The following is a 27,635-nucleotide window of genomic DNA, read 5'->3' as shown; positions in this document are numbered from 1 at the left end:
ATGCTACTCACTAGAGATGCTGCAGAAAAGCAGTGCAGCAACCCTCTCGTGAACATTCCTCCCAAAGCCCCATGAAAATCTTGTTCAAAGTGTCATTTAAGGACAAAGGATGGAGAGTTAATCACAACATCTGTTTCAAAGAATTTTGGAATGTAGGGTGACTTCTGGTACCTGTTAATTTCTTAGCCTGTCCTCTAGATAAACAGTGGTACACGTATCTCAGAAAGTAAAACTGGACAATTACCTCTCCAAATGTGGCAGGATTAAAAGGCAACGCTGCAGTTCCAGTCATATACTTAGCTGGAGTTTTCATTCGGTGAGTAGCCTAAACAACAGAATATTTTAAGAGTAGAACCTTCAGACCCATAACAGCAGAGATGTTGGAAAGCTCAGTGAAATTTTGCTGATGTGACTTAATCCTTCAGTTAGCAACCAAAAATGTGTAACAGCTGTGTAATAAAAAGGGCACAGTGCACTTGGCAATAGGTCGATCTACTACTTTACATCAATTCAGAAAGTGGAAACTCAGAATGCATAAGAGGGAATAGCAGCGGAGGCTGAAGGAGTACAACATTATTTCCAGGAAACAAAGAAGCACTCTAGAATTTAAAAAAAAAGTATCTCAAACTTCCAAACTCTGAGCCTACTCTGAGCCTCCCCCTAACAGGCAGCCTGAAAGCTTTAAAATGGCAGCTCTGCTTGGAAAGGCTGCAAAGCAGCCAGGCTTCCCCAGTACTGGGTGGTGGGTACCTGTGCTGCACCAGCCAAGTCCAGGGAGCCTCTCAGACTGAGAGAGACTCAGAGGGAACCTCTCTACCTGCTGTGTGGAAGGCTGCAGCATCAAGTGAGCAACTTCTTTCCATGTAAATGTTAGCATTGATGAGCAGGAATATGCCGGCCAAAAAACATCTAAACAGGATGTTTTAAGTGACACCCACTGCAAACGTTGCAGAAAAGCAATATGTATGTATTAAACAGGCAACATGCACATCCATGGAAGGGGTTTGATTCAGTCAGGCAGCCTTGTACTTGATTAAACACACGAGGTAGTTGCAGAAGACAACAGAGCCACACTCCCCTTAACACACCATGATCTTTTGCAATACTAATTTCAACGACAGAGATTTATTAAAGAAAACCTGATCTAGTGAACAGACAGTAACTCCCTTGAGGAATGATTTCCCACCCATTGGGTCCTACTCTTTTTCACATATATTTTTCTTACAGAAGGAGAACAGGATAATGCTAAATCATGCAGTCCTTTTTCATCTCAGCCAACTGTGCCAAGCAATGCATACAGACTTCTCAAGCAATCTCCAAAATATTGCTAGCATGTGAAAAATCATACTTTCAGATAAGTAAACAAATAATTATACCTCTAGGATTTTTATCTACACCTTCAGGACACAAAGATCAGAAAAGTACTCAAAAAAAATTAATTCCCCCATGATTGAGGGACTTTTGCTTTTCTCAGTAGTGATTAAACTACACTGATCCATAATTATTCAGTGATATCACAAATGTTAAAAGAAATTAAAACTAACTTCAGGGGGACAGAATTTAAGAATTTATCTAAAACTCAATCTTGGCTTCTTAATTTTTTTTATATCTACTTAAATAGTCAGCATTCTGGACATAAAGCAAGTTTTCTCATAGAACTTCAAATACTTCAGAATATTAGTAGAGTACTACATCATCAGAAAACACAATTCAGAAAAAATCTCTCTAGTGTAAGATCTGCTATCACAGATCTCTTGCAAAATGTGCCTCAACATTACATACTTCTGACATTTTTTTAATAGCAGGCTATGACAGGAAAAAATATTGTCAGTGACTTTCCACATATCCTTCATTGCTTGTAAACCTAGTATAGCTACTATACACAGAAGTATGTAACACAGACAGTATTTTAGCACTTCTCCAGATGAGCTCTCAGTGCAAACAGTTGAGAGTAAACCGAGTGGCACAATTTATAGTGCATCATTTCACTAAACTCATGAAAGGCCATTTATATGGCCATTATTCCACAAATTGCAACAAAAATGAAAAATCAAGCCTTTAAGTCAAAAATATCAGGCTTCTGCACTTGTCCTAGTGTCTCCTTTCATAGCCCAGGATATTTTTCTTTGTTTATGTACATTATTGTTCACTGGGCTACATAAAAAGTAGTATTCTTGCATCTTCAAGAACTGTGTATGTGAAACATGCCAGATTATCAGCCTTGAAAACTGGATTCCTCACTCCACATATCATCTGCACAAATTTCAAGAAAGCAGAACATTCCCTTTTTAAAAGACTCATCTTTTATTCATCTTTTTTACAAGATCTGCCTTACTACTTAACACTTGGATCTCTTGCAATTGCTGCCAGCAGAAAGTGATGACAAGTGGTAATCTTGGCAATTAAATACTACGTGTTGTCTTTACTTTGATTTTCACTAACTTTATTTCTTGGGGCAGCTCTAGGAAACAGACACAGGGAAGGCAAGACCATGCACCCCATGCCTGAGCATCACGCATCTATTTTGTCATTTACTGTGACAGAAGCACTGTACCTTGTCTTGAATGTAATGGACCATTTCAGGGAAGGAAGGCATCTGCTTCCCAGAACTCTCCTTTTCATTTTTTCCAGAAAATGTTCTCAATACCCGCTGGGCTTCTCCATGTACCTCCTCCCGCCTTTCAGAAGAAAATATGAGAAACAAGCATTATCTTCATAGAACAAACAGACTTTAATGAGCAATAAGGTATGTTGGGAAGCTGGGGGAGAGAGAACAGTTTTTAAATTGGATTTGTGGAGGGTGGTTTGAAAGAAAGGGAGGAAAAAAATCTCCCATTACAACTTTTAGTATTTGTTTATTTTAGAGACAGGAAATAAAAAGGGATAGTACTGAGTGCACTTTGCAAAACTGTCTGGATGAGCTCACTTCTGTTCCTCTTATGTCCTTCCAGTGTTCACCATAATTTCCTGGTTCTCCTATCTGCTACTTCTCCCTATCACTTCCTGTAGTCAAGCTTCAGCTGCAACCTACCAGGTTTATTATCATTTACTTAACAATAGATAACTACTCCTGAAACAGTGCAGACACTACAATGACGGAGTTGGTTGTTGCAACTGATCTGTTTAGCTTCCTTAGTTACACAATAGCTACTCACATCAAAAATTTAGTAATTAAAGTAAGCTGGAAAAAAGCCCCCACCACTTACACTGCAGTAACAGAAAACTGCAAATGAAATTATTACTGTAACTTAACAAGTCACCTACTACTCAACAAAGAGTGGCAACTCTCAAAACTGCATGCTCAACTCTTTTCAAACACAAGCTAAAAATAGGCTGATAGAATTTGCCAGGAAAAAATAATTTCTAGACACTATAAAAGTGATTTTAGTTAATGCAGTTTTAATTTTCCAACTGCAACTGATCATTAATATGAAGTGCTTTAGTGACTGCAGTTCATCTGAAACAAGAAAAACAATCTAAAGACTGTCACAGTACAGTAACAGTACTCCACAGGAACATCAAAAATGTGAAGTTTGATTTCCAAGTTACCATCTTTAATCTTCTTTGAGTTATTTATGTGCAAATTTAACACACACAGATACATGTATTCGTATTTAATCCAAATATATAGAATGTATATACATGTGTGTGTGCATAGGCATATGTATATATATATACACACACACATATATACACACACACACACACACAAACATACATACATATATATGAGAAAATAATTTATAAAGGAAAACAACTTACGGGTCTCCCGCAGCTAACAGGAGTAAGTATCTGGAAGGGATATGATCTGGAGGGAACACTGTGCTAGCAAATTTTACAGCCACTTGACGGACTTGAACTTCAGGCTTAAAGGAAAAAGACACAAACATATGACTGAGTTGTAAATGACAGCAGTAATAATGACTTTCACCACTTGTACATCAGTCATTTGTTTTACCTCTGGTATTGATATGATTCAAAAAGTTTAGACATTTTGAGACATTACTTGTGCTTACACTTCATATGGCAGTAGACAGAGCAAAGAAAAGCAAACTTCTCATATATACACAAGTGGGGAATTAAATGTTTAATTAAACACATACACACTCTGGGGAATCATACTAATTCTTGAAAAACTGAACTGCTCCATCCAGGCAATTTTGAGATGAAACTGACATACATCCTCTCTCTACAGAAAACAGAGCTATGCTTAGGAGCAGCATAGCCAGAGAGGGGGAACAAACATCAGCTTAGGGTGGTCATTCTGTCTGTAAGGTAGAGATAGTCTCAAAAAGGTAATGCCTGGAGACTTAGATCCCTTGAGCAAAGGAGTTATCAGCATGAAAATTATCTCTTACACTAGAAATACATACACCTCCATGGTCAGCCTGCGCACCTATGCAAACACCGAGTACACAACACTCACTCCCTTCCGAAAATCCAGACTTCTGGTGTATTCTGTACACAAGCAAGGTACTCAAAGTATGAGTAAGTTAAGTCTGGTTTAGTCTAGACTAGTGTCTCAAGGCTGAACTCCTGGAGAGGTTCACAGGTGCCTTATGTCAGATATCACACAGCCTGCTGAAACCCCATTTAGCAGTGAATGATTCTTCCTACCAAACTCTCCATGTCCCAAAGCATTTCAGAAGACTCCCCTTGAAGCATTTATTTCTCAAAGTTTTCTAAGGAGAAGACTATGAGAAACATATAATGCAGTAGCAATGGATTCATTTTTCTGCTAAGCAGAACACAAATAGAGAACTGCAGTGTTACCTTCCTTGTCATCAAGCCATGTTAAAAATATTTTTATCTGAGCATACACACCCTGACTTCTTACAGGCAGGCCAATACATTCAGTAAGAAAAGGAAGGTATGCTCCAGAAGTACCTAACAGGAAGTGTCAGGAAATAGAAGGACAATTAACTGCTCTTTTTTTAAGGTATGCGATTTCAATTTCACTGAAAATACCTTTATTAAATATGATGCTACAAGAGCTTCCATCAGGGTACGCTGGGCTCCTTCCAAGTTACTATATGCTCCAACCATCATAGACAACGCCTCTTGAATGGCAAGCCTAGTATCAGCATCTTCCTGCATTAAAAAAGTGTTCTCACTTTACTGTGTGTAGTGTCAAGAACTGAGGAGAATCAGAAGAAAATAATAATGATTTCCCAAAGCCCCATCAGCACCTTACCTTGCATAAGGCTTCAAAAAACTGCTGTACCAGTGCTATATCCTTGGTAAAGAGCTGAGGCATTCGGCTGAAACAAGACATTTTAATCCATGAACCTTTTGTGGTTTTTTTTAATTAAAATGCTTCACATTTCATTGGTCTTCCCCTCATTCCAAATTTTAAGTGTCAAACAATTAAGAGTCAGCACAGAAAGTTTGCTCTATCTTAGCTATATCCACCATAAAGCAGTACATTCTTCCTCCCTTCATACAGTTTGGAAAGTGTGACTTTTATGGACAGCCACTTAGATCACTAGCAATGACTGAACATACCACTTGCCTAGCTTCATGCACTCTGGTCTTTGCTGAGCATTCCTTAAATATTTATTTCTGACAATCCAGAATGTAGAACCATTTCTTAAATTCTGTGCATAATTCATGAGTTGCCATTAATCACTGCTAAAAAAGCTATCAGCTAAAACCATTTCTTTTTACATCTCTGGAGTTGTCAGAAGAAGAAAGCTTTTCTCTGCACCGTGCACTCAACTGCAAAATTGGCAGGTGGCATAAAGATTGCTGCTGATAAATTAACTAATTACTCTGGAAAAGTTATTCAAATGTCCCGCTGCTTAAATGATGCTTCAGTTACCTGGAGAGCTTGCCAACTGCTGAATAGGCCATTGAGAGCAGTTTTGAATCCTTGAACAATAAAACAATAAATAGAACTTAGCAAAACAGGAAATACATACAGGTGTATCTTTTATAAATACATATTTACTTTAAGTCCTGTCTTCAAATTGCTCAAGAAGGCTTTCATGGAAAAAGAATTCTAAAATATTTTATATTTCTAGCCAAGAATAAAAACATTATATAGAAACAGAGGGAGCACACTCTTGTCTAAGAAACAGAGAAATTGCAAATTGTGGCAAAATGTAAATCTCTTTGGTCTCAGCTAACCACATTTTAGTTCAAAAGAAACAAATAAGGAGATTCAGCAAGTGTATATGAAACAGTAGCACAGGGACAGAAATCTTCCATTAGCTCTGAAAAGCAGCTGTAAACAAAGGAAGCTGTTTGTACAGTGCATCCTGTGGGTGACCAATACAGCCCATTTATAAACAGGGGCTTACTTCATCATTTTTCATTCCCTTCCCAGTGGAAGGGTGTCCCATGCATTCAAGTGCTAACTCAGGCCAGAAGGTCACATTCAAAGTTCAAATGAAGCTGCAAAAAGTTCAAAGCTGCAGAAGAGGTGATCTGCAACATCTGCCCTTTCTAAGGTACATGTAGGAATATCATGGGGGTTTGACTTCTGAAATGGCACTGGAAACACCTCTCCAGGCCAGACTGGCATTTGCAATTCTCTTTGGCAACATCCCTTCCAAAGTAATACCATTCCTGGATAGACCAAATGGAATGTATAACAAGCAGGCCTACAAAGATGCGTAACACAATGGATAAGCATCCAGAGTTGAGATCCTTGTGTACTCCAGAGTAAGAGCAACTATTATGACTTTGATTTCTCTCTTTATATTACTATCACTATTGTTTCCTGAGATGCTGCAATTGGTGTCCAAGCACATATCTACTGGCATTAAACAAACAGAAGAGTTTTTCTATATAGCATTTTAAAATACTTGCTTCTCTTCCAACAAAAATTCTTACAAGGTATCCTCTAGCAACCTCTCAAGCAAGCACAAAAAAAGATACACTAGTTTCTGTCATAAATTTATTTATATTTGCTTTGGTTCACATGAAGAATTATAGCAAAGAATTTTTCATCTTACCTCTTTGTATTCATTGATCAGCTTTGTAAGTCCATTTAAAAGCATTGGACCTAAGGGCTTTATTTTACTCTCTGGACAGCTGCAATTGGAGAAACCAACAAAATATTATCTTAAAATATTATCCCTGAGAAGGATCTTCTCTAGTATCACTTCTCTTGACTGTGTTAAGATGAGAAATTACAAGTTATTGTGTGTAGGCACAGACACACTGAGCTTTTGAGATTAAGTAAGAAGAATTGTACTTTCTCTGAGTTTTAGAACTCATAAGTTCAGTTTTATCTTTATCAAAAAGAGTGGCTTCCAGGCAAATAGCTAAAAAACATTGGCGCTCTGAACTACTTACATGATACAAATATGATGCACAAACTGCAAAGACAGACTTCTCAGTTTTGTATTTGTGTTTGCACCGAAGAGTCCATCATAAACAACCTGACCAAAAGGAAGGAGGAGATTAGAGAGTGTCTGTCTTAACTCTGAAATATTTTCATTCCCCCGCTTCTTTAAACACTGTCATCAGTAACAATGCTTCCTACCTCTAAGTACTGGAGGAAATGTATCAAACTGATTAGGAAGTGTAGCTTTAGAAAATAAGCATCACCTGAATGTTAGCTGGGAACATTTCTGCAGCTTGCCGGGATCGTAGAAGATGAGGAACTATCTTTAATTTAACACGGGTGCTGACTGACTCTCGTTTCATTTCTGGTTTCAGAACAGATCCCTGTCAGAAACAGAGATGAAGTAATGCATCTTTAGACACCAGTAAATTACTTTCTGCTGCAAATCAGAACACACTGGCACAGAGAAAAAAATTATTCAAATAGCATAAATATTCTGTGAAAGCAGATATCAAAGGAAGTGATAGATTTAAGAAATACGTATTTTTTTTTTAATAAGACAACTAAAATTACTTCTTCAGCAATTAAGAAGATAGACAATTCTAAAGGCAAATCTTACCTCCTTGGTTTTCAGTGGTATATCCCCAAGATACACTTTATACATTTTGTTGATGATAGCAGGATTGTTCCAGTCAATTAAACTGAAGGAAAAAACCACATTGAACACCCACATGTTATGATTCTGACCTTTGACTACTTCTTAAAATACAGCATTTTCCATCATATTAGTATTACTCCCAAAGTTTACACAGAACTCCTCAGTTTGACTTCCAACCACTTCTCCCATGTCCACATCACATATAATAATAATGTGAACTAATTACACTTTAACAATTTCTGACAACATGGTATCAATTAATTTGTTAGATACCTACATGCTCCCTTCTCTCCCACTGAAATAAGACCTGCAGACCACATTTATCTACCAATTGAATATTGAACAATAATCTGTGAACTAGCATATATTTCTCATAAAAGACATTCAACATCACATATTGTCCACACAGTTATTTTTCTCTCTGGGCAAAGAGTACCAACTCAAAAGGAAAGATGAAACAAACAGCAAAGGAGAGCCCAGCTTACTTAATCAGGCTTCATCATTTAATAGAATTATCTCCCCTGTCATCACTGAGGTAAAGCAACAGAAGGTAGCAGTTGCAGAAGGTTTCACATTACAAATCTGACTCCCTTTTAAATAGTCGTACAGAAGCCACCTACACATTTTAAAGATGGGCTTGTCTTGCCCCAACCTCCTACACGAGCCAGCAGAACTCCCACTGTCTGTGTATCAGCAAACAGTATCAGCAGCCATTACTGTGGCCTCTTGATGAGTTAAAGACAGAAGCATTGTCTTTAGATGATGTAGGGTGAACTGCAGCTGAGCAGAAGTTTCAGTAATAATGACAGCAGTGTTTGCTAAACTTTCTAGACTATGATCCATTTCACAATTAGGCTCTTTACTCTCCTAATAAATTAAGTGAAAGTATACTTTTCTGGGGAATCATTTACTAAAGCCTTATTGACAATTGATAATCCACAGAGGGCAATGTGGAAACCACTGTTATTCTTTACAATTTGGTAAGAAAATGGATCAAAAATTATACCAAAAATGATCAAACCCACACAGTTAAAGCTGTCATCTCTGGAGCTAAGGGACATTTACAGCTGCAAGACTGCAAACCACACCATTCCAAGCCCAGTGGGAATACATGGCAGCTTCACAGATATACAGGGGACTTCAGCCTTCCTCCCCTCGAGCACAGCCTCTCTGGAGCACTACATTCATTGCAGCTAGCTGTTTCAGGAATATTATCACCATCTTTTGCAACCAACCAGAACTTACCTTTGCTTGCTCTTTAGTTCAAGGTCTGCTGCAGTGGCAACACTGTGTCTTGTATCACTGGAGGCTACAACCAGGTGTATGACAGCTTCAAGTTCGGGCACTTGCTCAGCTTCAATGAACTTCACTATCCCCAGCTTACACTGTTGAACACCATGGAAAGACAGTTTTACAGACAAGAAAACAGATGTTACAGTAACTGTAGGAGCTCAGCTGTCTGAAATCGTGGCCTCAGTTTGCTTAAGGAGAAGTTCACATGCTCTTCACCTCTAGCTTGCCTCTTGCTGAAGTTATCTACAGCATAGTACCAGCATTACCATTACAGGATACTTTATTACACCACTCCTAAAAAAGGATGCTTCAGAAACAGAAGACACTGTTGCAGCCTTTGGGAATAAAACACAAGGCTAGGTTGCAGTCAGGGCTGCTTCCAAATCACCTTCCTCCCCACTGCAAAATTCCTCAATAAATTCCCCCAGGGCAACTAAAGATCTGCCCAGAATCAGTTACATATTTTCCCTCCAGCTTTCCATTCCTCCATCCACAACCATCCCCATTACCACACACAGCTCACCAAGGACCAGACCCTAAATACCTGTTCCAGCAGCTCTGGTGTCCATGGACTATCTCCAATTACCCTCTTGGCTGCATAAAAGCTCATCCCTGGAGGTGGCTGAGGGATTCCAGCACCTCCAACGCTACTTGATGAAGACCCCTGGGCTGAGGGCACATTTTGTCGACTTTGAGATTCATTCAATACAAACCTAAGCAGGCAGGGAAAGACTTGTTAGTGCCTTTTCCAATCCACACTGCCAGCTGAAATAAGTTCTGGAATTGAGAAAGACACATAGCTTGTCCAACTTGATTATTTTTCTTTAATTAATCCCATGGCTGTAACATAAGATAGAATTTGAAGCTCTGCTACAAATCATCCCAACATATTCTACAAGAGCCATAACAATGTCATTGTAAACAAAAACAAATTCCAGTTCGAAAAGGGAACTGTCCACTGGCATTTCCAGAAAGAGTTCTTAGCTTATAAACCAGAAAAAAAAAAATCTCTTTTGTATTAGAAGTAAATACTCATGCAGTACTACATTCAAGGAACACATACCAAAAGCTCCAATAACATTTGTATGATTTCTATAAAAAACACAAACCTAACAAGGGAAACAATGAAGCATACGTAACATAAGTGGAAGGAAACAAATCCTGATATAAAAAAATAAATAAATGAGATACTGTTTTGGAAAATGCCCAGTATTAGTACTGGGCAGGGAAGCAAAGCAAAAATAATAAGTTTACAGAGATTGTTCTTTTGTAAGACCATCTGATCTAGCTGCCCGGTGCTAACCTCCATGCTTTCATAAAAGACAGCCCACCTCTTTGGAAGTTGGCCAAATGGCCTCAAAATTGCAGTACAGAGACCAACAAGAATTATTTCACCCCAGCCAGCCTCCCATTTTGTATTCAGCACACAAGACAACAAAAAGAGGTAAACAATATCAACAATAAGGATTCATTCCAAGTCTCATTAGTTAAAACTTTAAACACTTTATTACAAGCTTTAAACCCTACAGTTAAGCTTTGTGGTTGCTTTACTGCAGTGAAAGGCTAATTCACAACTGGACAATGACAAATCAAGCTCTAACAAGTACAAATTAGTTATAAACCAGTGTGAGCAGCCTCACCCCAGGGAGCAAGACTTTAAGACAGACAGACATCCAGAGCCACAAGCTCTCTCAAGACACTTTCTGCACCTTCTGGAAAGAAAATTAAAACCTTCACCTCCTACTTCCAGTGTCTCTCAGTTTGATACTCTCAGTCTGAGTGCTTTCTCAGAGGTCTCTTCCAAGCAAAATGATTCTGTGATTTAAAAACTCATGTTTGGCCAGAATATTAAAGCATGGAAGGGAATGAAGTCTCAGTGGAAAGCCCAAGGATGTCATCTGTTGAAGCTACAGCCATGGATGAAGTACAGTGCAATTAACCTGGACCTACTAGAGTGTTGAACAGATGAACAGAAGAACAGGCATTCAAAACTACAAGCTGCAGGATTCTGCGCATTCAAACAGAAGGGAAGTGTGCCCCCCTAATTGGGGAGCATGGCCTCCAGCAAATCTACATGAAGAAAAACCATAGTGATCACTATTTTAAATTCATTCCTTCAGGTTAATCCATTCAGGTGAGCAAGAGTTATGAGCTCAAAAAAATCATACTGGTACCAATCCTGTAAGACTTTTATTGCCAGAAAAAAGAGAAATGTGGTCTACCATCAAAATTATTTCTGTTTTCCTTCAAAGCAAAAGCTCCCCTAGCAATACAAAGACACGAAAAAAAAAAACCAAACAGTTATTGGAAAAAACATTTTGAGAAAGTATTGATTTTAGACACTGGAAGCTTCCTAACAAGCAGTGATCAGTAAATTCAAGTTGTCTGTACATTCTTCTTAGTTTCAAAAACAGTATTCACACTAAGACAACACCACTGCAGTTTGAACATTTTTCACCAGAAGACAGACAAAAGACAAACCTTGTTCAAACATTCAACTCTGGAAAGCACAAGTTTTTAGAGATTATTCTCGCTTATGACCTCACAGGAATAAGCCTTAAAACTGCAGAGAGATGAGCATGCATTTTTATCAGGCTTATATTTGAAAGGGTTTGCTATTTATCAGATAGTTCACAGGTCTCACAGTTTCACTTTGATCTCAAAAGAGGTAAGGACAGAATTTTGTAACACCCAATTCAGTAGAAAATAGATGTTTTGTAAAATAAGGAAGATGGTGCTCCATCTTCTTAAATCTTCATCTTCTTCTGTTCTTAAAATTATCAACTTCTTTAGTACCTTTCCACTGGTTTCATTCAAGCCAGGAAGTAATAGCATATTTCAAATGAGTTTTCAAGGGTGCAGCTTGTACTGTTTCACATATCAACGCCAGAGAAGACTGGTATCAACTCACCCATAAGGCATGAGAAGAACATCCAACATAAAGTCCAAAAGCAGCTGTACAGTCTTTGGTTTTTCAGCAAGATTAAACGGAGAAGTTGCTGCTTTCAGTGGTTCAGCAGGGTATTTCATGTGAAAAAGGGTTGGTATTAGAAGATGCATTAGGCTGAAAAACAATTACATTTACTGCAACCATTTAAAAAAACCACACCTGTTTGTTTAAAACACACAAGAGAGAAACCTTTTACAACAAACCTGGTTCTTAGTAGCAAAAAAAGAAAATCTTAACAAAAGTTAAAACATATTCACAATCCAGTGGTCTATATTTTGTCACCTTATATACTTAAAAATGGAAAGCAGAAGATAAATTAGGATTTGTCCTTAAAATGGAACATATATGTCTGCATACATGCAGACATTTGGAGAAATAAATCCAGATTTTTGACAGTTTCATAATTATGCCACAAAATACAGTCTAGGTCTGTCACATCCTTAAGAAATGCTGGCAAATACACTGGTTGTATACTAGTACAAAGATTTTCCAACGCTCTCTTTACTCATGTACTTGGTCCTTCCAACAGAGAAAAGCCATGCTCCAGGGTATTTTCACACTAATCTCATAGATGGAAGCAAGATTTTACTGCAAAACTTTTTAGCAATGCCATTTAAAAATATTTTTACATCATCACAATACATAGAGTGAACAAAGACATGATTTAAATGACATTTTTCAATGCCAGCACAGTGGAAACTCATCTCAGTGTAGGTAAGAACCCAGGACCATTAGTCACAGTTTTCTAGAGGTTCTTAGCATACAGCAGTTCCCAACGGTCTTTTTTCCACACATTACAACTTAGCTAAAATTCCTACTTACTTGAAACACTGTTTCTCAATTTGGAGTGGCATTCAGACATCTAGCACTGCTCCTGCAGCTGGTCAGAGGTTATTTACTGAAAGTCTGGCCTTCAGCTGGAAACCAGAACTCGAACATTTCATTTCCATCATAACACAGACCCCTTATCATACAAGGAGTCTGCTGCTGCAGATTCTGTATATTATTACATCATTAGACTATAATTTTTTGTACCATCCAAATGACTGAATTACTCATCCAAATTGTACATGCCAATAACATCCTAAGTAATGAAGACAGCACTAAGGAAAAGAAGTCTTTTACAAACTTATGCAAGTTATTTAACTAAAACAACACCAACAAAATTTGCTGCAAGAGTAAGTAGTTATACCTGTCTTGTTGTGGTTGAGGTTTCCCTTCCATTGCAGTGAGAAGGGTTGGAGCCAATTCACACTGTTTTTCCACAGGCAGACGGGGGTATCCCATCTTAACATAAATTATGGTAAAATTCTAAAGGGATAGAAAAAGCACACAGTATTGTAGCAACAGAAAAGAAGTATGTGTTCCTTAACCTCTTCTTGTATGTCCTGTTACATAATTGGGTATTGTAAATAACGTACGTTCTTTAAGACCAATTTTGTAAGACTAAGACTGACCAAACTGACAACCATTAAAGTGGAGACCAGCAAGGACTACTCAGAGCAGGTCTTGCTGGGCCTCTGCTTTAAAAGGTGGAAAAAAATGAAAAAAACCTCTCTCTTGGTTTGTTTTTTTTCACTGCCAATTTCTCCAGAAGCAGTTGCAACTAAGCAACAGCTTAAAAGAAGGCAAATGTAATGATCTCTCTTACCTATTTCTGAAATAAAATAGAAAACAATATTGAATAAACACAAAGTCAGTAGCATAGACAAAATTTCTCTTGAAAACATGTTTCTAAATCACCTTATTTAAAAACTGCAAATGCAATTAAGAGTCCAGTGACAGGACAGCATAGCAGACCAGTACTGAATATTGGACTATCCAACTGTTAGGCTGTACATCTAAATCCAGCCAAGAAGCGCAGAGGAAAGAGTTGTGTTCCATGACATGGTTGAAAGAAGTGCCAAAGAGTGCTGTAGTGCACTACACTACTTTGTAGAGGACACTTGAGTTTAAATGCTATGAGGACTTGTGATGAAAAGCAATAAGCATCGCTGAGACATGTGAATGAAAAAATGTTTTGGACAAGTCCAGCCAAATGCAGAGTTTGTCAAGTATGTCTTCAAACAAGATGGTTCATTTTGCTCTACAAAACATATGCGCTCCAGAAGTCTTGATAATTTTAAAAAAGTTTCCAGAGAAAAGAATTCCAGACAATGCCACTTGCTTAAGACAAGCTAAGATTACTTTTATGTATGTAACTGCTATTTAAAGTTTAAAACAAAAAGTAAGAAGTTTCCCTATGATTTAATCACTTCTGTTTCTTCATGATGATTTGCAACAGACCTATCAAAACTGAAATGCAAACTGATTCATAGTTTCATAAGTTTCAGAAAAACATTTAAAAACTATTTTCACTTTTTAAATTAGATAGAACAAAATAATCTATTGAAGTTTCACCATCTATAACATTATCTTGCTCTGCTAAGGTCCTGACCCTAAAACCACAAAAAAATACAGGTCCTCAAGAGATAAAGGTGTTCAAAGTAAAACTCTGATCCTGCAGATTCAGGATAAGGATTGGTAGATGCTTGCAAAATGAAGCTTCTACCAATTAACAGACCCTTTACAATACAAACAATGACAATTCATGCAATCATGAAATATCAAGAGTAACTGTCAGTAATTTGAACAGCAAAATGCTTTATGAAACTAAGGTTCACCCACACCAAACTATAAAACTGAGTGTAAAAAAGCTCTTAAAACATCAACCTTGTAACAATTATACACTTGCTAGGAAAACTGCAGAGCTAAATAAAGGAGCTTTAAAGAATATTCTGCTTGCTAAAGCAGAATACAGCAAACAGTCTTGGAAAACAGACACTTACAGTGACAAATGACACTGCAGAAGGATCTTGATATTGAACTAGCAATGTCTCTACTGGAAGCTGAATTTTTGGTCTGCTTTTGATGCGCTTATTCAGATGAACCAGCAGCTCCATGACCTGACAAGAAGGAAAAAAACAAAAGAACTTGAAAGAACCACCATTAATGTTGCTACTTCAGGGTCCAATTATCAAGATCAGTCCATTAAGCAGGCTTAGTATAGGCAAATCAAGTCTGATCTAACAGATTATTTTACCTGTAAGAAAACAGAAGCCATAATTTATAGCATTATCTTGAAACCATGTCACTGGTAAGACAAACACAGTAGTCCCAAACCTCACAATCAATAACATCCATCAACAGAAAAATATGAAAGGAAGGATTACTGAAGACGACAAGTTCTCTCCACAATTTGTTTACTATCTGTCAAAATGGCTCTGGCTTGGAAATCTGCAGAACAACTCCAATTCACAAAACAGACAAAAGCATAATAAAGTCACCAAATAAGTGTATAAGAACTGAGCTGCTTGAAGTGGAGCATTACAGAACTGAAAACCTTCAAACAAGAGGAGATGCCAACAGGAGTGCTGTGAATGTAAGAAGCAATGTGCAGTCCTCCCTGGGCAGGCAGAGTCCCAGCAGCAATGCCAAGGGGAACAGGCAGCTGCTTAAGGGGAGTGACCCTGGGCTCTGACAGACAGCAAGCAAAACTGGGGCCAGAGTGTGTTGAAACACAATCTGAGTGTGTTGAGAGGTCCACGATAAAGACTATCAAGCAGTGAAGCTGGTGCTCAGAGCATTTGTACAGTCTTCATCCTCCGTGGTTTCCCAAGACCCATCTCAATAAAACCTTCACCTTCATCCTGAACTGAACTTGTAATGGGCTGTTTTAAATAGGAAATTACTCTGGTGACCTCCTAAGGTCCCCTCCAAGCTGAATTACCCCATGATTCTACAAACCCATTAGGGAGTTTCTTAGCATCACCAAAGCACCATTTTTAAATATCCTGAAGGAGGTATTGTAACTGAATGAAGGAAACTGAAAAACTACAATTTCTACTCTAGAATAATTATCCATTCTGAGATATCACACTGATGTATCTTGCTTGCAAATTTAATCAGATTCTCAAAAAAGGCAGCACAAAAAAAAATGGAAGTGACGTTAGATGAAATCCCTTCAGATCCAGCAAAACCAGTCAGAGCCAGTCCTAGATTCATGGTGACTTCGAGCAATTCAAGCCAAAAAAAATAGGGCATCCTGTGTTTTCAAGGGATCATTGCTTTGGTCATAGTATGCCGAAAAAGCAGCTAAACTGCCATCACAGAAGCCCGTAATGGAAACTGCAGAACCATATGTATGCTGAACAGCCTACATAAGATGTGTGCTCCTAGACCTACATATGCCTAGGAGCAGCCTCTTAGGCACCATCTTTGGTGATCAAAACTAGAGATAAACTAACAAACTAAGTAACATTGACAGCTACCAAATTTTGCTGCTGTAAATTTACTGCAACAGTTACAAATTCATAATATTTTAGAGAGGAAAAAAACCTGTCTGCACAGATCTCTTTGTGAAAGGGTAGGAGATACTAAGACAACTCAAGAAACATGTTCAAATTACCAGTGTTGGCTGGTAAAAAAACATGTGGCTGCAACTGGCATTATGTGTGAGGGTTTAGCTCATGTCCTATTTCTCTAATCATTAATGTCAAACAAGTGAGCTAAGGATGTCATCAGTCCTACCCTTCAGACCTGATTCAAGCAAACATGTGCAACTTTTGACTTCATTTTTGCTGGCCTCACTTAGGATACATTTAAAGTGCCAATGGTATCCAGTCTGGCACAAATGCTGCCAGTGTAAAAACACCTCTTGGAGCTCATTTGAAGAAGAAGAGTGAATTTACCCTGGATTCATTCTTTATGTGACACCACTAGGATAACCAATTTCGTAGAAGACATCCTAGAGTAAAATTTAACTCATTTGTGAAACCATGGTCTGAAAAGGGATTACTTCTTCAGCCTCAATGAATTAAGAAGGTATAGGCATTACAAGCTTATCCCCACAGATAGACTACATCCTAGATCTGAAAATGTATGAGGGCAATGAGCTCAAACTACTCATTGCAGCAGTGACATAACAGTCAAAAAATTAAGGGCTCCAATAAAACCAACAAAGGAATACATTAAGGCAACAGGAAGAAAAATGGAATTTAATTTCCCCATTTTATTCCAGCAGTACAAGCTTGAGGACAAAGTTAGTCTGAGGAGTCAAAGTAAGCTTAGAACATTGTCAACCCTTCTGATGTACTTGTGAACTAAACCATGCCTCTAAAGTTGGGTGAAAGAAATCATTGAACAACTGTAATGCTGTACACTTAGCAGTATACTCACAAAACACAAATGTTCTCATTTGCTCATATCTCTACTATCAAAAGCGATATTGCCAATTCAATTAAAATTATATAAGTTTTTAAACCATGGTTAACTATATTGTCACACACTTTTATTGCTGTTGGTGGTGGGTTTATGGGTTTTTAACTACAACAATCACTGTGGGAGAGAGACACGAATGACATGAGGTGTCAGTTTTGTCACTGGTAATAGGAGTCACTGGGTTAATAGAGAGTTTGCCATTCTCTTTCTATTCTATTCATTTATTAGCTTTATTAGATCAGCTTTCCAATCACCTGAATGCTCATGACAAAAAATACATGCTTTCCTTTTGCTTACATTGCTTAATATTATTTAAGCTGCTGTTGAACAACAAGCACCAGGCATTGCTAATTTTGCCTAGTATCCAACAGGCAAAATTAACAATGGAAAGTTAGGAATTTGAAAAGGCAATTCTTAGCAGAATTCTTAGCATGTTTTCCCACTACATTAAACAACATAAGAGCAAGAAGATTGACAAGCTGAGTTCCAATGTAAGTAATGGGAAAGATGAACGTGCACATAGAAGAAATTTACTTGCAAGTTATATGCAACATAGTAAATGTTCACTGATATCAGTTAGAATAAAACACTGGCAAGTCTTCCCCTCACTTCTGTCTCACTGACAATTTATTTTGCTATGGAAAAAGTATAACATTGAAAAAAGTCAACCCATACGAGCTTTCTGGCTACATTTTAAATTTATAATGAAAACAGAATACAGAAAAGGTCAAATGCCCTTCACTGATATGGCAAGGGCAGAATTCAGGGTAATCTACATGACTGCAATGAATTTGACAAAATCAAAAAGTATGTGGAAGTTCTATAACTGCTTGTATTATTATTATCTGGTGTGGATGAAAATCAATAGTTTAAACACCTAAAAAAGGAGGAAGAAATGCATTTTATTTCATTACTCATGCTAACACAAAAACTATTAATTACTACTACAGTATAACCTGAACTAGGCTGGGTAATTTCAAGAGGCCTCTTAAAATTTAATTTTCAAAAGACTAGTCCTCCCCCTTTCCTGGATCTTCCAACACTCCAAAATAACTGACAACACATTCCATCTTAGAGAAAAAAAAATCATACAAAAATACCCTAAGAAATTTCACCAGCTGGTTAAATGCCTTTCTTCACAGCTTCAAGCACACATGGTAATCAGGTATTCAGACAAACAACAGATCTGAGTTGAAGTACCTGCCTTTCAGCCCAGTGGAATGGCATGACATCCACAGATCCACTTTCATGTAATCACTCTTAGGGCCATGCTTTGCGCAAAACTTTGAGAAAAATCTATGCTACAGTTACTTGCAAGTTCTGAAATCTACTTGTAAATGCAGTAACAGTGCATTGAATGATCATTTCCCTATTTCTACAAGACAGAGGGACAAGCTTCTTTTCCACCAGTAACCCCCAATACTTCATCTGCACTCTGCTCCAAAACATTCCAGTCCACCCCTACTAGCAGACCTAATACCTAATGCAGGAAACTGAATTATCCAGTTAAAAATTAAATTTCACCTTTAAAACTGCCTGGTCCTTGCTCCCTATGCCCGGTTACAGGCAAAAACCAAACAAACAGTTTTGGCCATTCATGTACATATTAAAGTATCTGGACAAATTCTGTGACAAAGCTGCCTTCCATACCAGGGAACTGAATTTTTTCAGGTTTCCACAGTCCACCTTCAAAATTACTTGGTTCTTGCTCCCATTCCAGTTATCAGCCAAGTGAATGACATCAATGAGTATGGCTTCATGGTATCTTGTGCACAGAAGCAAGTTTGCTTCACATGTGCCCTAAGTCAGGTGGAAGCACAACAGCCCTGGAAGCTAAGACAACCGTCTGTACGGCAGCAAGCCTCGGTCCCAGGCTAACTCAGAGCTGGCCAGCCTCAAGTGGAAACAAATACAGCCTCCACACATCTGCAAAGCTTGTGCTGACACAAGCACTGACTGTTTTGTTTAAGCTCTAACGGGTGTAATGAACCAATTCTCTATTACAGTAATGATAATTTTTTCTCAAAGAGTAATTTTCTCAACAGAGAACATCCATGATACATCATGGGCATTTCAATCTCCCCGATTAGGACAATGTATCTTTACAATAAATTGAACCCTTACCTTTTTGCGAACTCCTTCCTGTGTGCTGGACAGCTTGAGGAGAACAGGGGGCAGGAATTTTGAAATAATGTTCTGTAACTGCTCATCCGTTTCTGCATGGCCAAGGCGCAAGAACACGCGCTCCAGCTGATCTGCAGTTAATTAAAGAAAAAAAATAAAGAAAAAGAGAAACTGGTTGGAACTCAAAATTCCTGTAGCAAGAAAACTTTTTCTGAACATCCATAATTGACTTATAAGAAATGCTGCAGTCATTAGAGTACTTATATCTCAACAGTATTCATCACAGATTTTTAACACTAAGAAAACTAATGATGGTAGAAACCAGCCTGATGAGTTCCAGTATTAGCCTTCACAAGTGCATGGAGAGCTCTCCTAGCAAAGACAAAAGTAATTAATGCTGCCTTTGCATGTACAGTCCTCACGTCTGAAAGCACAAGAAACAAACTAGAGAGAAAAACTGAAGCTCGAGACAACTGCTCCAGGGTAAATTCGATACTCACAGGTTAGGGTTACAGAAGTATTCAAATGACATCTTGACACAGGCTAACCTGTCAAGCACGTGTGAGCTGGGGCAATTCAGTCTCCCAGAAAATCTGAACAAATGCTGGCTGTAGCAGTTACTTGTTTGTTATAAGCAGCTGATCCATTTTCAAAAAGACAGCACTATCATCAATAGGAGTAAGAGCGCAAGCGTGAAAGGTAGGACATGTTGTTGTGATCCTATTATCACTCTACAAAGTGGCTGGAGTGTTTTAATTCACCTTCCTCTGGCCAGCTGATCTACACCCCAAACCCAGAAAGGAAGAAACAATAAATCATTTCACAAAAACAGATGGCACCAAAATCTTCTGTCAAGAGCTCAAGCACAAAGGGTGAGGACCATTTGTTTTGATAAAAACAAGGTTAAATGTCCTTATTTCAAGTGGCAGCATGCAGCTGCCCCAACAGGTACCAGAAGCAAAACCAAGCCTCCCCAGCAACAGCAGCATTGCCAACAGCTGGATGGAGAAGAATCCTTGCACACAGGACCAGAAGTATCTGTTTTTCATCCTGCAACAATGAAGCCCGGTCTCACAGGTAGTAAGGAGGTCCAACGCTTTTGAAGGGCTAAATGTCTTAAGACAGGAAGGAAATAGGAGGAGATAAGGAGGAAGTAATTTCTCCGAAGACTAAAGCAAAGTGACCTATAGTAATTCAGATTAGAGGGAGACCAAGGAGAGCAGAGGAGGATCACCAAGTTGACTGTAAAGGACTACGGAGGAGAAAAAAAAAAGAAAAAATGCACAGGTACAGGGCAGCAGTAATGCCTGAAGTGAACGGATATGGTTAGAATCAAAGTGAACAAAAGGGATGTTGAAATGCAAATACAGCTCTAACCAGCAAACATATGATGACTTAGCTTCAGAAGCCTTTACCGTTCTATTTTTAAAACCTGTGCTATCCCTGTATTTTTATCATCATTCCTCGTCTGCCAGATGCACATTAAACAAAAAAAATACCCCTTCCAAGATTTCATTTTCTGCTAAGCAAATATGACAGACAGCTGAACAGAGGACGATGAAATTTTACTGTCAAGGAAACTACAAGCAAAAACTCTGCAGCATCTATAATATAAACTGAAGGTAAGAGTCAATCCTGTTTCAGATTTCAAAGACCACTCAGGCTGTCAGCTAATCAATGGCTTTACAACATATCTCATGCTTCAATTTTTTAAAAAAATCATGACATTTGATTTCTTTTCACCTTCCTTTTTGTGTCATCCTTCCCCCACCCCTCCCATCCCAATGAACCCCCATTCAAGGGCCTCCTTGGTGTCTCACTACCCCACAGGCAGTAAGGGGCTACTGAAGTCACTTCAAGCAGCTGAAATTACTCAAACAATGAATAAAAACTATCAAATCTCTCCCCCTGGACCTAGAATGCCAGGAGAACACTGCAGATCCATCAAGTAAATCAACTGAGGAACTTTTCTCAACATGTTCTTTCACACAGCAATATACCAAAAACAAGTGCAAGGAAACACAACCAAAGTCAGTTCTAAAGTGATTTGTTGCTAGTCACTGGACTACACACACACCTTCTGAAAGGCAGAGAAACCATTTCACATGTGCACTCAGGAAATGCAGCAATGCACTGAATCAGAAGCATCTGCCCCATTTCCACCTTCCTCTATTTTCTCTTGTTTCAAGCAGCAACCAGAATGTTGGAAATAGTACCAACAACAATAACAGAGATCAAGAGGACAAAAAGCTACCCCTTCTTTATGCAGCCTGTGAGGTAAGTTTATTACTTTTCTCATGCCTCTGTTGCAAAGCCAGTTAAGCCCTAATACATCATCAGATATTCTGCCCTTAACCATAATCATGACAAGATTCTTCAGCAAATTCAAGGATACTGGTCACCTGAATGTAGTTAAGAAACTGGTCAAGTTTCTGGTCAGAGCACTCTCCCTTGCTGCTGATGGAGGCTGTATCCATAGCAGTGGGACAGGAAAACAAAGAGCCATATAACCTCCCAAATATTGTACATCAAATATTTCCTCCACAGTTTTTATTCTACTAACAATTAAGACCATTTCTCAAGCTGACAGCATTCATTACAGGAAAGCATAAACACTAGAGACTTAAAGCACCACAAACAATGGTCCAGGAAAGTAACTGTGGATGAAGTATCTGGGTCTCAGGTGCTATGTCCTGTCTTCATGTTTGCTGCAGACCTCCTGGCTGGCATGAGGAAAGTGTCTTTCCCTCCTTTATATCTCTTCACAGCCTCCACTCAGCCTCAGCCAGCAGGCAGACCACTATGCACCAGATATCACACAGTATAGTTGGCTAGCAACTGGTCTCAATTTCCCACATTGTGCATTTCCCAAGTTTTAAGTATAAAGCTAAAATCTCCTCCATCTGATTTTACAGCCCCTACTGCCAACCAAACAACTGCACATTTGCAATTTTAGGAGTCTATCTGATAGTAGAAATAAAGCAAGATGTCTAACTTGCTTTATTACATAGCAAGGAGAGTGGGAGAGGGCAGAAAGGACAAACACTGTTTGGAAAAAGCCTTAGCAACTGGAAACCAACCTTAGAAACATTGTATGTGTGCTACAGCTATGACAGTTAGCATTTTACTATGGATTAAAAAACACAACACATCAAAGAATAAGGTGCATGAGTTAAAAAAATCAGTAAGTAGTTCTACTTTTAAAAAATGTACAACTAAGTCCTTGCAGAATTTTAAACAGTTAGTCATGTATTCTGGCACAATCACTTCTTTTTATGCTGCTGTGCAGTACTTCCACAAAAAAAAAGCCAATTTTGTGGCACTGTCTTGAGGAAAAAAAAGACATTTACAAGAAGACAAAGATAAATATGGAGAACCAAACAAAAGGCATTGCATATGAAGAAGACATTTCCTTCCATTGTATGTAAAAGAAACAAAGGGGCAGAAAACCAAGATATATCTTTGTATCCTTATTTCCAACACCAGTGTCCAATTTGTGTAAACTGACATAGTGTATTTGGAATCTGCAATTCCCAAGTTACCATGGCAATGCAGCTACCTATCTGTGAGAAAATGCGCGTTTCACTTCTGGTTCTTTCCAATCTCCATTTAAGACTACAAGGAGAAATACAGGCTTCAGCACTTAGCCTTGCAAAGACAAAAAAGAAAGGAATCACTTTCAAAACACAGATAAAGGATACAAATTCTACAAAAAAAAAAAAAGGCTGCATTGACAATGACACACTAATTTCCATACCATAAAAAGGTCAGAGTAATTTCGTTACCTCAGAACAGACCTTTTGGTCACCCAAGGTAACAGTAAAACCCCACAGCCTGCTGATAGACAAAACATGCCCTTTCCTTCCATTTGGTAAATACTGACAGAGACTCTGACAAAGAGAATTGAGAGAAAGACACAAAAAGGATTAAAATATAGATAAACACTGAAATAGCAACCTCAATACAGCCAAGAATTCTAAGAGCTTACCCTCATTATTTTAATTATTAAAAAAAAAAAAGGCCTGACTTTACTGACATAGCTATGCCACTGTTTATCTGCATTTTTATCACAGAAATCTCTCAGTTCAGCCAAGCACAGTTCCATTTCAAATCAGCTCCCTCTGGTATTTGTAGATATTATGTACAGTACACCAGTTATTCCACACAGACCCGTCAGCAATGCACATTTGTGTAGCAGAGTATCAAGTAAAACACACACCTCTCCTTTTATGAAAACTGACTCAAGAAACTGCTAGGGCTAGGACATGTCAAACTAGCTGTACTTCATAGTTTGACTGTTAGCCACAAAACATCTGAGGAACTAAAAAGAGCAGACCTCTGCATGCAGTCAGAATTTATTTTCACTTTCCTGAGAACTATCACTTAGACAGATTGGTAGAACTGCTAAATAAATAATTTCTAACAGTTTCAGTAAATCAGACAAAAAAACCCCTGGGACCCTCCTCTATTACCTGAACTCTGTAGAACCATTACATGCACAAGCATTCCACCCCATTTTCCCCAAACGATCCTATACCAAATAAAGAGTCCTAGGCATAAAAGCATTTCAACTTCACCTCCTAGATGGCAGGGGTAGTTTTAGGGGCAGGTTCCTACTAAAGCAAAAGCTCTAACACAACCTTTTGTCTGTCTAGAACTAAGCAATTGCTTCTGCATTATTTCACATGCAGAAGAAAGAAGAAAGTTCTCATCTGCTGTGCAACTACTAAAATAGGAGTCAAATTCTTGTTTAAATGTTATTAGACTCTGAAAGAAAATATATCTAGTATGATTATAGCAGCAAACAGCGAGCCAGGATTTGTTGGTGCTATTCTTGTCTCTACCAGTAACCCACTGTGTGCCTACAACCAAACACTTAAGGGAGCATTTGTACAAATAGTCACCAGGCTGTTTTACAAGATTTCACTTGAAAAGGCTAGGAAGGCCTGTTAGAGGGGAGATATATTATGTTTTTTTCCCATCCTATTCTTTCATTTTATAGAAAAGTTTACACAAAAGCTTGAATAATACACCAGAACCCAAATAATTTGCAATATGCCAAGCATAGGTTCTCCATTTGAATGGATGATTTGTCTCTCTTGCATTTGAACTCTTATGGAAAACTTACTGATTTTGCACAAATTTTTAAACTGCCACATCTTATGCTGCCTTCAAACAATCTGTCCTCTAAAAGGAGAAGCAACCCTTACACAGCATCTACACAGTTTCCATGTTTGACTGGGGCTAAAGACAAATTCATGCCTACAGCCATGTGAAAGTAAAGCAAGGAAACTTGATTTTTCAACCTAAAACTAATGGTAATTATTCTTGTTATTTCAGGACTAGTCATCATCCTATTAGAAAAATTATTTATTTTCAAATATGCTGAAATTAAACTATCCGAATGTATCAAAAGGGAGCAAGCCCACATGGAGACTTAGTTTCCTCTCTTTCTCTACATGAAGTTACTCTTTTTTCCATTAGCTTTAAATAATTTTTTATTTAAGATTACAGTACTTTCTATTCAGTGACAGAGAGGTACCACAAAAAAAAAACAAACTAAACAAAAAAAATCTCCAAAAAGAGATTCCTCCTCTCACTCAAAGAAAAAAAGGTTTCTAAGCAAAGCAATAAAACTCTCTCATTTTTGAAGGATGCAGCGGTCAAATGCATGGATGGCAAAATGATTAATGTGAATCTCAGTCTAGGGACATTTGTCTTTTTAGCCCAGTTTAAGAGAACGGTCTGTGCAGCAACAGGCACATGGCTGAGGACTAATTTTTTGCAGAAGCAGATTTGGAGCCTGGAAAGCTAGATTACACACAGATAAAAGTCAAGGAGTTACAAGGAAGAGAACTCACACTGACTGGTTTCACCAAAGGGGAATCACATTAACACTGTAAAACTAACAGAATCACTTGGATGACAGCAGCAGTGAGAGCTTCCACTGTCCTTACATCAATTTATCCCAGTTGTCATTGGAAAAAATAGCTTGGCATTTGGGTCCTCCCGTTCTAGGACGAGTACAGGATCAAGATTCTTCTCTACTCCACCATGGGACCTTGGCAACATAAGGGACATCCCCACCATTTTCACATCCCTCAGCCTAGTTTCAGTAACATCTAACAAAGAGCGGAATTAGGATGTTGTCTAAGCAGAAGCTCACAATAAAACAAACAAACAACCCCCCCCCACACACACACACAAACTAAGAAACAGCACACAGAAGTTCCTGAGTACTGAAAGCCAACAGTGCTCAAATATGCTAAAAGCATTTCTTCTGCCCTTCCTCTCTGACGACTGCCAAGTACTATTTCAGGGCAACCAAAGGCCCTCTCATTTGGCTGAGTCATATGCTATTTTGCTATTAACTCTTCCCAGATAGGAACCAGCTTTATGCCAGGCCAGGAAAACCAAGGAAAGAAGAACCGCCTTTGTTTTTTTTTTTTTTCTTTTAAGTTCCACAGGCTTCTCCAAAGAGCTAGGCTAATCATACGCTTTCCCAGAGTCTCCGAGAAAGGTTTTAGAGGCGACAAGGCAGGGCCGAGCTCTCTCGAATGCTCGGCGGCAGCGGCACCTCCGGTCATGTGCCTAGCGCCGCAGGGGCGGCCGCGCTGCGCTGCCGTACCCACCGCCCGGCACAGCGCCCCAGGGGCTGCGGGAACCCGCCCCTGGACATGCCCTGTGTCACACCGCCGCTGGGGTTCGGACGCTGCAGTCGCACAACGCGGGGCGAAAGCTCCAAACGGGCAGAGGCGCAGCCGTTCGTGCCCGTCCACGAGCGGTAGGCGGAGGCCGCTCCCCCTGCGCCGGGGGTCCCGCGACCCCAGGCTCCGTCCCGGCCAGGAGCCGCCGCCGCCCCGCAAGGTCACGCAGCCGGCGAGTCCGCGGAGGGGCCAGGGATGCGCGAGGTGCCGCTGCTCCCGCTTTCCGCTTCCTGAGATGGCCTCCCAGCGCCGGTCCGGCCCCGCTGCCGTCACCGCCCGGCCGGACCCCCCACCGCAGAGGAGACCCTCTGCGGGGAAACCCCGGTACGCCCGCCCCCTCGCCCGCCCGCCAGCCCCCGCTGCGAGTCCCTGCGCCGCGAGCACTTACTGAGCTCGTCCTGAGCGGCCGCGGCCATGTTGCCGGCTGGGGAGGGAGGGGAGGCGGCGAGAGACGCTCCGCACCTCCCACCCCCTCCGGCACCGGCACCGGGCCGGCGGCCGCCTCTCTCCTCCTCCCTCTCCACCTCTTCCACCCCCTCCTTCTCCTCCTCCTGCTCCCTGCGGATCCCCTAGACAGCAGCGCCCGCTCTTCTGTCACAGCCAGTTTATATTTAGAGAGAGCCGCCGTCCCCGCCACCCGCCCCCGTCGCATACACGGCCCGGCCCCGCTGCCGCCGCCCCGCCCGGCGGGCCCCGAGGAGGAGGTTTGCGGGGGCAGCACTGACCGGAGTCCGCGCTGACCTCCATGGCGGCCGCGCCGGCTCCGCGCTCGGCACGGCGGCGCAGGGACGGGACGGGAGCGGCGTGGGGCGCCCCCGCGCGGCCGTGGGTGCGCTAACGGGGAGGGCGGAGGGCTCCGCCCACAGCCGGGCGTGGCTCCGCCCGCTGAGGGACAGGACCACGCCCACAGAGCGGCGCAGCCCCGCCCCCGCCGGCGATGCCCAGTCGTTCTTCCAAAACCGTTTCCCGGACGGGGATAAAGGTGCTCGTGGAACTCCTCGCCTACCGTTCTGAGGTTGCTCAGAGAGACCACCACACTGCGTCTTTGTCCCAAACTCTGGGATGCTATATGTGATCTCTGTATGGAGCATCTTGGCAAGATGCCGCAGCCGAGGCGTCGCTGGGGCCCCTTTGGCAGCAGACAGCGTGGCGCCCGGTCCGCAGCTCCCTTACTGCTTCCTGCAGGCGGCACGGGGGCAGCTGGCCACGTCCCCCAAAGCTCCAGGGCCACGTCCCCTAAAGCTCCAGGGCCAGTCCCAAAGCAGACGTGAGTTCAAGTGACAGGTGTCGATAGGACTAGCTTGTTTTTCGAGTCAGGGAAAAAAAAAAAAAAAAGGGTGACAAAAGCTT

At 40.1% G+C, this 27,635-nt stretch overlaps 1 protein-coding gene across 2 annotated transcripts in view; it reads right to left on the bottom strand.

Moving 5' to 3' along the window:
* The window catches only part of ECPAS (Ecm29 proteasome adaptor and scaffold), a 58,577-nt gene extending 31,523 nt beyond the window's left edge, over positions 1-27,054 (bottom strand). Inside the window, exons 1-17 of one of the 2 annotated variants that reach the window (XM_062514070.1) lie at positions 27,011-27,054; positions 19,579-19,709; positions 15,024-15,140; positions 13,388-13,506; positions 12,157-12,309; positions 9,790-9,958; positions 9,198-9,337; positions 7,914-7,995; positions 7,558-7,677; positions 7,303-7,388; positions 6,960-7,038; positions 5,822-5,871; positions 5,195-5,261; positions 4,969-5,091; positions 3,763-3,866; positions 2,555-2,678; positions 245-325 (exon numbers count right to left, since the gene is read on the bottom strand). In XM_062514070.1, the coding sequence (XP_062370054.1) occupies positions 245-325; positions 2,555-2,678; positions 3,763-3,866; positions 4,969-5,091; positions 5,195-5,261; positions 5,822-5,871; positions 6,960-7,038; positions 7,303-7,388; positions 7,558-7,677; positions 7,914-7,995; positions 9,198-9,337; positions 9,790-9,958; positions 12,157-12,309; positions 13,388-13,506; positions 15,024-15,140; positions 19,579-19,709; positions 27,011-27,032 (1,767 nt within the window). In that variant the 5' untranslated portion in view covers positions 27,033-27,054. Of the gene's footprint in view, positions 1-244; positions 326-2,554; positions 2,679-3,762; positions 3,867-4,968; positions 5,092-5,194; positions 5,262-5,821; positions 5,872-6,959; positions 7,039-7,302; positions 7,389-7,557; positions 7,678-7,913; positions 7,996-9,197; positions 9,338-9,789; positions 9,959-12,156; positions 12,310-13,387; positions 13,507-15,023; positions 15,141-19,578; positions 19,710-26,673; positions 26,707-27,010 lie in introns of those variants that run through there. The other variant, XM_062514069.1, reaches the window with a different exon arrangement.
* Positions 27,055-27,635: the final 581 nt, after the last annotated feature.

The sequence above is a fragment of the Cinclus cinclus genome, chromosome Z (genome assembly GCF_963662255.1).
Source record: "Cinclus cinclus chromosome Z, bCinCin1.1, whole genome shotgun sequence".
Classification (NCBI taxonomy): Eukaryota; Metazoa; Chordata; class Aves; order Passeriformes; family Cinclidae; genus Cinclus; species Cinclus cinclus.
This window is presented reverse-complemented; position numbering and strand designations above follow the sequence as displayed.